At 26.5% G+C, this 12,942-nt stretch overlaps 1 protein-coding gene across 4 annotated transcripts in view; it reads right to left on the bottom strand.

The window, feature by feature from the left end:
• Window positions 1-12,942, bottom strand: part of LOC145849636 (cilia- and flagella-associated protein 43-like) — an 86,514-nt gene that overhangs the window by 51,790 nt on the left and 21,782 nt on the right. For all 4 annotated transcript variants that reach the window (XM_082954629.1, XM_082954630.1, XM_082954633.1 and 1 more), the window contains 6 exons: window positions 9,716-9,852; window positions 9,174-9,359; window positions 8,255-8,434; window positions 6,062-6,224; window positions 5,652-5,843; window positions 5,297-5,454 (listed from right to left, as the gene is read on the bottom strand). In XM_082954629.1, the coding sequence (XP_082810755.1) occupies window positions 5,297-5,454; window positions 5,652-5,843; window positions 6,062-6,224; window positions 8,255-8,434; window positions 9,174-9,359; window positions 9,716-9,852 (1,016 nt within the window). The remainder of the gene's footprint in view (window positions 1-5,296; window positions 5,455-5,651; window positions 5,844-6,061; window positions 6,225-8,254; window positions 8,435-9,173; window positions 9,360-9,715; window positions 9,853-12,942) is intronic.

Below are 12,942 nucleotides of genomic sequence, written 5' to 3'. Positions count from 1 at the left end.
TATACTTTCTTCCTGTGTTAGTGTGGTTTTAACAAAACTTAGCATAATAATAAATAAGCTTTAAAAAGCACTTATGGATCTTAAAAATCTAAAAGAAATTTATAATTCTATGAAAAATATAAAAGTAAAAAAAAATGAGCAAACCAATAAATTTGAGGTAGTGTATTTAGTCAAATGAATAAGTTCCAGGTTAAAAGTACCGTGCACAGTTTGCTTTCAATATATATTCAATACTAATTATTCTTTTAATAAGCAAAAGTTTTATTTACATTAGTTAAATCCAGGGTTTCCCACAAACGGCGATATCGTTGACTAATTAGGTAGTTGATTAGTTACAGAAACGATATATGATAATAGAAAAAGAATATTTCTTAAATTTTTGCCCAGTGGGCAATTACAAAAAAAAATTGGGAAAACCTGGTTTAAAGTATGTAAAGTTGATAAGAGCTAGACTATATGTGACAAAGTTTTGTTTTGTATTAACACATAATTTTTAGTATTAATTTAACACGGTTTTTGGTCAAGTATTAAAACAACAAGAGTAAAAAAACTTAACTTAAGTGTTTTGTATAGATAGTTAGACATCTAAAATTTTGTAAAAGAAAACAAGTTATTTTTAAAATAACAAATAAGTTAATATGCAAAAAAAAGAAATATTGCTTTGAATTTTTAATGAAACATACATTTACTTTTCAAAATCGCGCAGTTTATAGAATAAGTTTGTGAGAGAGTTGTCTAAAAAAAAACTGCAAAAGCTACACTATAATCTTTTGTGTAAAATTTGGGAAAACTTAGTGTTAGTTAACTTTGTTTGTTACTGTTTCGTATTTATCGCATACGGAAGCCGATCATTTTAAACTTTTACTTTCCTAACTCAATCATATAATCATGTTAAACTTGATCGCTTAAAACTTGATTAAGTAGAAACAGCTAATTAAAAAAGTGCTCAAAATAAATTTAAGCTTCAGCTGCTAAGTTTTTTAACTTTGAGATAGTTCAACTGCTTTAAGATATTGAGAATATTTTAAACCTGATTTTTTATGAAAATTAGTAAACTTTATGATTTATTAATGCCAACCAGGCAGTTTTGTAACAAAGTGTATTTCTCATAATCATATCAAGTATATTTTTATATCTTTATATTTAATGTATCACCAAAAAAATGTTATACTGTTCTATTTGTCTGACCTCTATGGCAAATCCAATGTTCTTAACTAAAATTTGCCTTTCAAATTTCCTCGAAGGAGGCGTTATGAAAAAAGATTGGAAAACACTGCTTTAGGCCTTTGACAAAAATATCTAGTTTAATCCTAGTTTTTGAAGCATATAGGGTTATCAGGTAAGTGCTGTCCTTAAAAGCATAGTCTCATTTAAGGCCATAGGGGGGGTCCACTTTGTTTTTTACAACTTGATCTTATTTTGTAGAATTTAATCTGAGCTATCAGACACTTTTAATCGCTTAAAAAAACTCAAAGTAACTTTTGAGATATAAGCGATCAAAGAAAGGGCGTTCAATAGGTTCCTTATGGAAGGCGAAAACTAAAAATGCGAAAAAAGACTATTTCACTAAAAATCTATCTCCTCCTTCATTTTTAGAGTAATCTTTCTCAAATTTTTACAGAATGTGTATCATTAAACTTTAAAGAGATCTATTGTAGGATTTTTTTTAATTTTGAGTAAAAAAAAAATTATTGTCAAAAAACTACCCTTTTTTTTAGTTTTTTGTGGATAAAATTTTTATTTTTCAAAATTTCAAAAATTCCGACATTCAGATTCTTCAAAATATTAAAAGGAACATTTCCTGAAAATTTGAAGTCTCTAGGTCAAAAAATGAAGGAGAAGATAGGTTTTTAGTGAATTTTTAAATTTCCGAGAAAATTGACCCCGAAAAATTTGCGGTCCATACGTTTGTATCGGAAACATTTTAAAAAAAATAAAATATCTCAAAAGTTAAATTATATTTTTGAATTCTATAAAAACAGGCTTGTAGTTTGTATTTAAAGCTTTCATATAAAATCCAAAGTTATTTTTTGTAAAAAAAAAAGTCGGACCCTCCCCCCCCCTATGGCCTTAATGTCGTCAATTGAATATAGAATTAAACTAGATCTATTAAAATAATAACATTAAATGTCTTAAAAAGGACAAATGAAATGGAATAGTTTTATTAAACACTACTGAATATATTAAAAAGATGAATGTTATTCTTGATAACACAAAGAAGTTTGAAAAACTTGATTTTAACTTATATGGAAATAGTTACAGTTATGAAAAAGCACCTTGGTATAAAAAAGAAAAAAGTATATATAGTTACATCAATAAATACATTAAACCAATTGTGGGTGAAAAAGTTTACTTCAGTCTTATTCCTAAAGGTAGTCAACCAGGAAAAATGTATGGAATGGCCAAACATCACAAAATTGACCAGACTTCGACCAGTCTTATCAGCTATAGGTACACCAGAATAAAGTTTGTGCAATTGGTTAGAAATTCAACTTAAACCATTACTGAAAAGTAAACGGATCATCAACTCAAATATTGAATTTATGGATTTTTTAAAAACCATAAAACCAAAAAAAAAGCTGATGTTTGTAGAACCTTTGACATAAAAAGTCTACATACATATGTTCCATTAGAGGAAACAATAAACATGGTAGCAGACGACGTATATTCAAATGAAAGTTTTTCAATTTTCAAGAAATCAAAAACAACAAAAAAAAGTATTCAAGAACATACTGAAAACTTGCTCACAGAGCATCTTCTGCTTCAATAATCAAGTATTCAAACAAATAGATGGACTATCGATGGGATCGCCCCTCTTTTGGCCAATTGGTTCGTAAGCAAATTAGAAACAGGTCTGCTAAATGAAATCCAACCTAAATGTACACGAGATAGGTAGACGACATTTTTACTACCTTCTCAAATAAAAAAATGGAAAATGAATTTAATTAAAAATTAAATACTCTTCATCAAGATCTTGTTTTCACAATGGAATCAAGTACATCAAATAAACTTCCATTTCTTGACATAAGTGTTAAACTGGAAGAGAACAGATTTACTAGCTCAATTTACAAGAAACCATCAAATACAGATGTTTTACTAAATTTTAACTCTTGTACCCCGCAATAATGGAAGAAAAACTTGATCAGACATTTGCTCATCAGAAACAAAAGACTAGTGTCAGAAGAACTACAGAACCTAGAAAAAGAAAGAACAAAGGATCTTCTTCTAAAAAACGGTTATCCAATTAAATTCATAGACAATGAAATCGAAAAAATTCAAAATTTAGAAGATAAACAACAGCTTCCTAATCAACAGTATTAAACAGAACCTTATATAAAAAAGGTTTCAGAAAAATTCAGAAGAAATATAACAAAAATATTGGAAACAATTGCATTAATATTAAAGTAGCTTTCAGAACATCTAAAGTTGGAAACTATTTTTATTGAAAGATAAGATCAGTAAATTCTACAGAAATTGCATCGTTTATAAGTTTCAATGTCCAGGTGACCTAGATACCCAATATATTGGAGAAACGGAGCGACAACTGTTCGTCAGAATTAATGAACATACAAAGCCTACAAATAGTGCAGTATTTTCACATATAGAACAATGTAAAGTCTGTCAAAATCATAGAGGTTTAACCAAATTGGTTATTTTATTGATTTTTATGTTTTATGTCTTAACTACGTGGTCTCCAGTAACTTACTGACTGCTATACTTACGAGAAGTAAATAATATACAAACAGTATAAGTTACAAAACTATTTCCTAAGTTATGAATAAAACACACTTTGAATAAATGCAATTTACTTTATTTTCAATAATAATTCTTAGTTCTGAAGAAAGAAACTATTAAATCACGACACAAATAAAATCTATAAAAAGTATCAACAATCGTAAAGTTACATAAATACTAACATCAACTCCGCTATGTAGACGTTTTCTTGATTCTCAATAATTGAAGTAAAACGTTACTTGATCGTACCGCGTAATAACTTTTCAACTAACTTTAACGCGTATTTGAAAGACAAAACGCCGATATATACTCGTCGGAATGAAATTAACTCCTTTAAGTAAACAATATTGTTTATTGTTTTAGAAAATTGTTTTAAGAGTTATAAAAATTGTTTTGGAAAAGCTTGTTTTGAAAATAATGAAAAATGTTTTGGAAAAGTTTTTATTGTTACAAAAAATTCCATATTTATTCACAAGCTTTAAAATACTAAAATGAGATGCTAATATCATTACAGAGGTTTTTTTAATTGTTTTGAGGTAATTAAATTTTGTAAAAATAGAAATACTTTACTTGCAGTAGAGGCTATTATGATTAAAAGAATTAAACCTAGACTTAACCATCAACTAGGTCCTGATAAAGAGTCCAGAATTACACTTAACATTTTTAAATATTCCATTTTTGTTCTAATAAATATTTTAGTTTTTATGATTAATTTTATTAGTTTTATATTGATTGTTTCTTTAGTTTACTCGCATTTTCTTTGATTAATTAAGTTTGTGAGTATTTATTTTGTTTTGAAAAGGAAATTAGTCAAATTTTGAAAGCATTGCTCAAAAAAACTGTTTAAATGAAAAAGATTTTATTATTAGCAATAAATTGGTACGTAGAATATAGAATTATATATTAGAAACTTAAAACTAAATGATTTTTACAAAACATGCGTGTTATGTATTTTACTTTTGAACAAGAAAGTTCCCTAAGTGTAATAACTTAGGCCTTAGCTTAGAGTATGTGTAATACTATAGTGTTTAATTAATTACTGTACTTGAATTCTTCAATAAAAATAATTTGTATGATTCTATCTAAAAAAAATTAAAAATAATATATATTTTGATTTACTGAAAGAGATATTTCATACAAACATAAGCTCTTATGTTAAAAAGTAGAAGTACAAACTGGATGCCATAGCCTGTCATTTAAATACCTCACACCTTTTTTTCTCAATAACTACTCTAAACTTAAAATCTGTGAAAAGATTCTTTACTATAGCATAATATACAAGCTAAGATCAATATGTTTACAATAAAGCTTACTGCACCAAGCTTAATTAATAAAAATAAAGTAACTCTATTGGTATAATACGGTTAGTGTATCTTCTTATTTAACAAAATTCTGATAAATACATATAGTCTAAATAGCTGTTAATAAAAGACCTAAAGCTTTAGATTAAGCTTGTTTAAACACAGTTTAAATATTATTTATCATATTTAATTTTATTAAACAATTTTTTTTCCGATTGTTCGTTGATATTTTCCAACGAATGTTTGTACAATAAACTAACATGGTCTCCATCTTTGCTTTTCACTGCTTTATACAAGACAACGAATTTGTCAAATTGTGATATTGTAGCAAGTACGTAGCAGTCGTCATCAATTTGTATAACAGCTGCCGAATTTATGTGATCTTTGATATGAAACATTTCGAAGTTTATTGAAGAATCTGTTGTTTTTTTTTAATTTTTCTCTATTATCAAAAAAGAAAATTATAAAAATATTATTTTAAGGAACTAAAATAGCCTTAAAAACCTAACAAAATAGTTTGTAAATTAAAGTTAAATTATAATCAAACTATAGTTAAAATTTTTAAAATAAACAAAAACTTAAAATATTTAATTTAAAAATAAATAAAAAGTTTGCCTTCAAAGTCATTTCTTCCAGTCTTGAAATAACTATTTGGATTATCTATTATATCTCTTGACATGTTAAAAATAGCTACGTCGCTTGTTATTACATCAAATCTTCGATCAGGAGCGAGAAGCAAAGTGATATAAGAACTTTTGCTATCACATAATGATTTAATATGCAAACCATGAACAGGTCGTGGACAGTCTAAATTATTAAATTAATATTTTAAGAAGTAATATTTTAATGAACAAATGATATACAAGCTATTAAATTCCTAAAAATGTTAACAAAAAAGAATTAAATTAATACTAATTAATTCAATTAAGGTGAAACTATTGAACAACTTTATGGTGGTTATAGCTAATATTATAAATTGTTATTACAATATGCTAAAAATTATTTATTGTGCTTAATCTATTTACCGACAAAGCCAACTGGCTTAAACGTTTTTGATGGTTTTCCGTCTAAAATATACACTTTATTATAAAACTTTGAAACAACGACAATAAAATCTCCTCGATCATCAAATTTTAAATTTGTTACTGCGTCATGAAAAATTCTCACTTTGTGTATTATTCTCATAACCTAGAATATTTTTTTGACTCACAAATCATGTTAAATTCTATTTTCTATATGTTTGTTAAATATTTCATTTCACAGACTTAAATTAATCAACTAGTTGTTAAATGTCTTTATTCTTCACAGTAATGCAGTAGTTTGCAAAAACAAGTTTATCTAAAACTTACAATTACTTTAGTATAGCTCTCTAAAGAGTCATACTTTCTGATATTTTTTAATCCAATAATGAATAATTGTTAAAAAATTTAACGTTAAAAAAGAAATAACAATAGATCTTTTTGTATTTTCTAAACAAGATATGATGTACTTATTCTTTATAACTTTACAAACTAAATGATAGTTTTAACCATTAAAATAGCAGTTAATTTAGAATTTAAATACTTTTGGCTTAAAATAACTCAAGATTGTCAGTTACGATTAGATAAAAGAATAAATAGAAACAAAAAAGTTAAAGTTCAGTAATTATTCTAATGTATAAGTTTTAAAATAATTTAACACCTGATAAGAAATCTGTAATAATATCAAAAATACTTTATAGTGAAAATTAGTTTATTGAAATTTTTATAATAAACTTTAGGTAGATTTATTTTTTGTTAGTAATAAGAAATCTGGGCTTTATCTATCTGTTTAGATGAACTTTTCAACTTTTATATAGATAAGCTAATTCATTGTAGGTTAAATCAAGTTAGTATTTTTAAAAGGTTAGATACAAAGCTTAAATATAAACTCAAAGTCAATTTTAAAAAATTAAATGTTTTATAAATTCTTCTTTAAAAAATTTTATATACAGTCAATTTTGTAAAAACTTTCATAATCAAACGCATAGACAGCAATTTTTTCGTCAATATTTTGAGAACTTAATTGAAACCTTAAAAATTTGGAAACTGTATTTATAACTTGAAAAAACTTTACTTGATAGATACTAATTAAAATAGATGTATAGTAACTTTATTAAAACATTAAAAAACTTAAGAGTTAATTTTTGAAGTGAAAGTTTAAAAAATAATAAAATTAAAAATATATACATTTTAAATCTTTTTTTAGTGGTGGATATAGTTGTAAAAGTACAGTCTTTATTCGCCTTTTTAGTTTACACTTTCAATTAAGGGCATAGGGAAGTGAAACACTCGTTTTCAAATCTAATCTAATTTTTTATATAATTAGATAAGCTACTTGTTACTTTTTACCGCTTGTTAAAATTCAAAATAACTTTTGAGATATGAGCTATCAAAGTTAGAGCGTCCAATAGGTACTTTATGGGAGGCACAAACTAAAAGGGCAAAAATAGACTATTTAACCAAAAATCTACCTCCTCCTTCAGTTTTTGAGCAATTGTTTTGAAAAATATTTGACTATTTTTTAATAAGCTTTAAACAACTTTTAGGAAACTGGTTTCTTTAATTCAAAAAAAAACTATCAACAAAAAAAATGATTTTTATTTATTTTTGGTAATAATGTTTTTTATGATTTTTTTTAATCCGCTTCATACAAGTTGTTTGTAATATTTAAAGTACATTTACTGAAAATTTTAATTAAATTGCTTCAAAAATGAAGGAGAAGATAGATTTTTAGTAAACTTTTCAAAATTCTGAGAAAATCAGCCTTAAAAATTTTTGATTCCATACGGTTGTATCGGATTTATTTTAAAAAACTTGTTATATCTCAAAAGTTAATTGATTTTTTTTTTGTTTTAGATATAAAAGGTATCTTATAGTATATTCTCTAAGCTTTAAATAAGAGCCAATGTTAATTTTTATAAAAAAAAATATGTTACACCCCCTCGTATGCCCTTAAGTATCTCTTGATATCTAACTTTTAGCCGATTTCAAAAACTATTTATACTTTTACTAAACAATGAAAAGAACCAAGCAGCTAAAAAAAAAAATTAATTACAACTAATAAAACACTAGGACTAAAATTTAAATATGTTAACATAAACTACGGCTTTAACTACAACTGCTGCAATAGAAATGAAAAAGTTTTGTAACTTAAAAGTTTATAAGACTAGTAAATAAGATAAATATTCATAAAAAAACCTTTTCTATTCCCGGTGTCGCATCGATGAAAATAACATGCCCAGTGTTAGTTCCTACAACTATCAGATGAACCGTGGGACTGGAACACATAGAAGTTATGCAGCAGCCAAGTTGATAAGTACGCAGTAAATTTCCAGTTTCAGTATTCCAAACTTGCACGTCTCCATCTTCAGTTACTGTCTTATGTAATAACAATGAACATTATAGTACTGTATATGATTTCGAGAATACAAAAATAAAGCTTTATTGAGAAAGATAAACTTACTATTTAGACACATACCAGATCAGGGTTTCACAAAGTGGGCCAAGTGGCCCCCTTGGGGCCATGAGCAGTAAAGGGGCCGCAGAGGGGCCACGAGGTCATAATTTGAAACTTACACTAGATATTCTGGAGTTGATGGTGAAGAGTAAAAAAAAATCTTAGGTGTTTTTAATAGTAGTTTTGAAGCTTACACTAGATATTCTAGAGTTGATGATGAACAGCAAATAAAAAAAAGGTCTTAGGTGTTTTTAATAGTAGTGTTTTGAGTAATCTAAATAAATAATAATAAATCTTTTTTGAGTTTAAATGTTGCAGGGGGACATAGCTTTTTTTAGTTAAGGGAGCCTTTTGAAAAAAAAATTGGGAAACCCTGTACTAGATGGTGATCTAACGATAAAAACTAAGACTACAAAATATATACTGCTAAAATGAAAACAAATACATTTGCTGTTACGAAGAATGAACAGTAGATAGAGTATAAAAAGAGAAAAAATTGGTTTAGATTACCTTAATTGTTTAATTTTTTTTTTGGTATGTCTTTGCTTTTACAATTTTTGAAAACAATTATATAGCATACATCTAGTAACCTAATAAAATTTATTTGTAGTATAGGTTAAGCCTTTGTTTAAACTAAAAATAAAATAAAAACTAGCGCACCAATATTTCATTTAGTACATTTTGGCAAACAGAAACGTAGTTTCCTGGTAAAAAATTATAAGAACTTGGTTTTTGTACATCGGTTAACTCAAACTGATGAAGGCTGTTATCACTGCACGAAACAACCAACTTATCATTAAACGGCGACACGATTAATCTTTCTACTCCACTGGATAGTTCATGTAGCTATTTATTATTTATATTAGTTAAACCTTAAAAATTATTTTGAAAATCAAAAAACAAATCAATATTTTCAAATCTGAGTTCTTACAGATAACTTTATTATATATTACAGAAAACAGAGTTTTACAGAGTTAATTTCTTATGTAAATATTTTCAAACATTAGTAGTGGTACTTATTCCTGAAAAATACTCTATGAAACTTAGGCTACATTAAGTTTTTAACTCTGTAAAGGACTATTTGTAATACTATTATAAAAGTTTACACAGCTATTACTATTGTTTTTATTTTCAAAGCTAGCGATATTCAGTAAGTTTTTTTTTCTGACAATCTATAGAAATGGATGCTTAGAAACATTTACTTTTTCAACAGACACATTGGTAGAATCAACGTCAACTTTTCTTATGACACCATCATAGCCCCCGCAAATAAGTCCATGTATTTTTGAATAATCTATTTCATTGAACATTCCATCGACTAAATCATCTCTACTTTCATCTTTAAATTAATGTTTTTTTTAATCAAGTTTAGTAACAACATTTTTGTTTTGAATTTGGTGTGCTTTTAGAGAAAACTATTATCATTTTATATTTAAACATTAGGCTTGTTTCTAATTTAAAAAGCAAATAAGAAAATTGAAACATTGACATAAAATTTGCGTAATTTATTTTAAACCAGTAAAGTAAAAAATCACTCATTTTAATATTTAATTATATTTTGAAACTAAAAGCAATAAGCTTTATAAAAAATTGCACAATAATAAATTTCATTTTAATAAAAAAGAATGGGTAGAAACTTGACATTAACTAAACTTATATAAATTTAAAAAAATATTATTTTAAGTTTATTGTTAAAAGTTTGGCTAAATACTTTTAATAAACTCTATAAAATTAAAATAGAGTAAACGTTTAATGAAGTTAAGCAAATAAGAAAACAGTTAAACGGAAAAGTTTTGTTACAATCAACTCTACTCTGCTAACACGTTTGTCTTTTTTAATACATTATAATGCTCTTCTTTTGCATTAAAGTGTGATGAGACTACTTTATGTTCTGATATCGCAATATGTTTCTGTGACAAAACATTGTGTTTGTTGGAAAATATGTTTAGCTCTAAATTACTTATCCGAGTAGGTTTACTCGTACCTTAAGTCTTTTTAGCTGTTTGCGCACACGTAGCGTATTTAGTAGCCATCTTAGAGAGGTTTTCTTAAAGCTTAGGTTTCTTGTTACGAGAACTCATAGTTTATACTAAGTGTTAAACCTTTGCTACTAATCGTTAGTAATTAATTAAGTACTTAAACAATAGTAAACTTAAAAAGATCAATCTATAGAGTATTAGTACTTATAAAATTTTACTAAGTTAGTTAAGCTAAATAACGTATATATTAACGAGTAGAGTTATTAAGCTTTTAATATTTATTTTACAGTTTAACAAACAGAGCGATAAAATAAGAATTCACGATTCGTACAAATCAGAGCTTTTAGGTCGCTTTTGAAATTGGGTGTACTTAAACTGCTTTGTCATCTCTGGAACTTGTTCTGAAATCAGAATTCAGCTACAAGAAACGGTTTTTTTAGTCTATCAAACGACTTAAGACCGCATTGATAGAACAGCAGTAGAAATGGTTTACAGAGAAATGTTTTTTTTTGGTACTTAAAACAGACTGAGATATATCGGTAGTTTTTCAGCAATCGAGACTAGGTTGTTTTGGTATATAAAACAGACGAAAAGAAAAACCTATCTTTAACCATATCGTCAACTAAAGCTTTGCAGAAGCAAGATATATGGTTAAAATTACAGCAGAATGGAAAGATCTTTGGATCACCAATGAAGAAGGCAAGAGAGGTTAACGAGAATGTAAGTGTTTGGACGGCAAACTTTCCAAAACTTTTAAAACTCACAAAGAAATAAAGACAATTGAACCCGAATGTTTTAGTGACATATAAACGTCCACAAATAATTGCAACACCATTAACCAACTATAAGATCCAAGCCCATAAGGATAGTGTTGTAACTGGTGGGTAACTCCCTTGTGGAAAATGTTTACTATGCAACCGACGGGGAGAAGGCGCAATAGGGAAAAAATTAACTAAATATAATCAAAAAGTGTTAAAATTATTAAGTTTTTAAAAATTTGAATTGCAAAAATTTTGGAATTTATGCGGCAAAGTGTAATGTCTTTGATGATCACTATGTGGGACAGACAATTACGTTTTTTTTTCCCAAAGATGTTCCTCTCGTAGACATAACTGTAATAACATGACCATCAACCAGACAAATAATCGAGCTGCACTCAAACTTCACTATGCCAACGATATTCCAACATCGAGCAAAATCTTTGAATAAGCATATTCAATCATTTTTAAAGACTCAACAAGTAACCATACGAACTTACATTATTTAGAGAGTTAATGGGTAAATTTATTACAATCAAACATAACATTTTTATAACAGACTTACTCTTCCCTCTACAACGATAAACGTTTTTTGAAAATATAAATAAATCAATACTGCATTTTTATAGACAATGGTAAACTTATAAAACCAATAATTTTACAACAACGAATTTTTAATTAAGATGGTTTTATTTAAAATAATTTACAGATTATTACAGAAAATTGTTACAGAAAAGGTTTTAATCGTTTGTTTATTTGATAAAAGTAATACTTTAAAATATATTTTAGGAAAAATAGTTTCTTGTTAAAACATATTAATTTCTTATTTTATTTCTTAACTTAAGGTTTGTCACAAAAAAATATTTTTATTCATCGATAATACGTTTTCTTTAAGATGAGAAGTTTGTAAGAAACAGTTTCTTATTAAGATAGGTTTTTATACTTACTTTAAGTTTTGTTTAAAAAAAAAATTATATTTATTTCATCGAAAACAGTAACTATTTACTAACAATAATTTACATCAAACAGTTCCTTACTTTGATAGTTTTTAATCTAAGGTTTATATTGGAAAAGTTTTTGTTCTTATTTTTATAGTTTACTAAAAATCTTCTAGCTTTTTACAAATTAATTTTATACACACTTTTGAATTACATCGTCATAATATATTTTTTCACTATTTTTAAGTTAGTTGCATAAATGTGTTTTAGTTCTGTTAGTTTATTGAAAGTTTATTTAGGAAGTGTTGTAAACTTGAGTACGTTTTAAAATTATATGTTGTGCAATAAAAACTTGTAGATTTTTCAAAACAATCATTTGATTTTTTCAATTATTGATGCCGTAGAAAATCACAAACAAAAAATTGACTGTGTCTTGGACTGATTTAAGCATCGTATTCAGTATATAAATCTTATTTAGAAGTTTCAAAAAATACCCCCTTTTAGCTGCACTCGGCTTTAATTACTATTTAGCCACAGTGTAATGATATTAACATTTCGTTTTCTTATTTCAAAGCGTGTGAATAAATACGGAATTTTCTGTAACAATAAAATGAATGATAAGCTTTCTCAAAACAATTATACCAATTCCCAAAACAACTCAAGGGAGTTAATTTCATTCCGACGCGTATATATTTGCGTTTGTCTTTAAATACGCGTTAGTTGCTTATTTAGTTGCTTAGTTATTCCGCGTTAC

This window comes from Thalia democratica, chromosome 2 (assembly GCF_965202585.1).
Source record: "Thalia democratica chromosome 2, ktThaDemo2.hap1.1, whole genome shotgun sequence".
Classification (NCBI taxonomy): Eukaryota; Metazoa; Chordata; class Thaliacea; order Salpida; family Salpidae; genus Thalia; species Thalia democratica.
The sequence above is the reverse complement of the archived record's forward strand: the minus strand, read 5'-3'. Positions and strand labels throughout refer to the sequence as shown.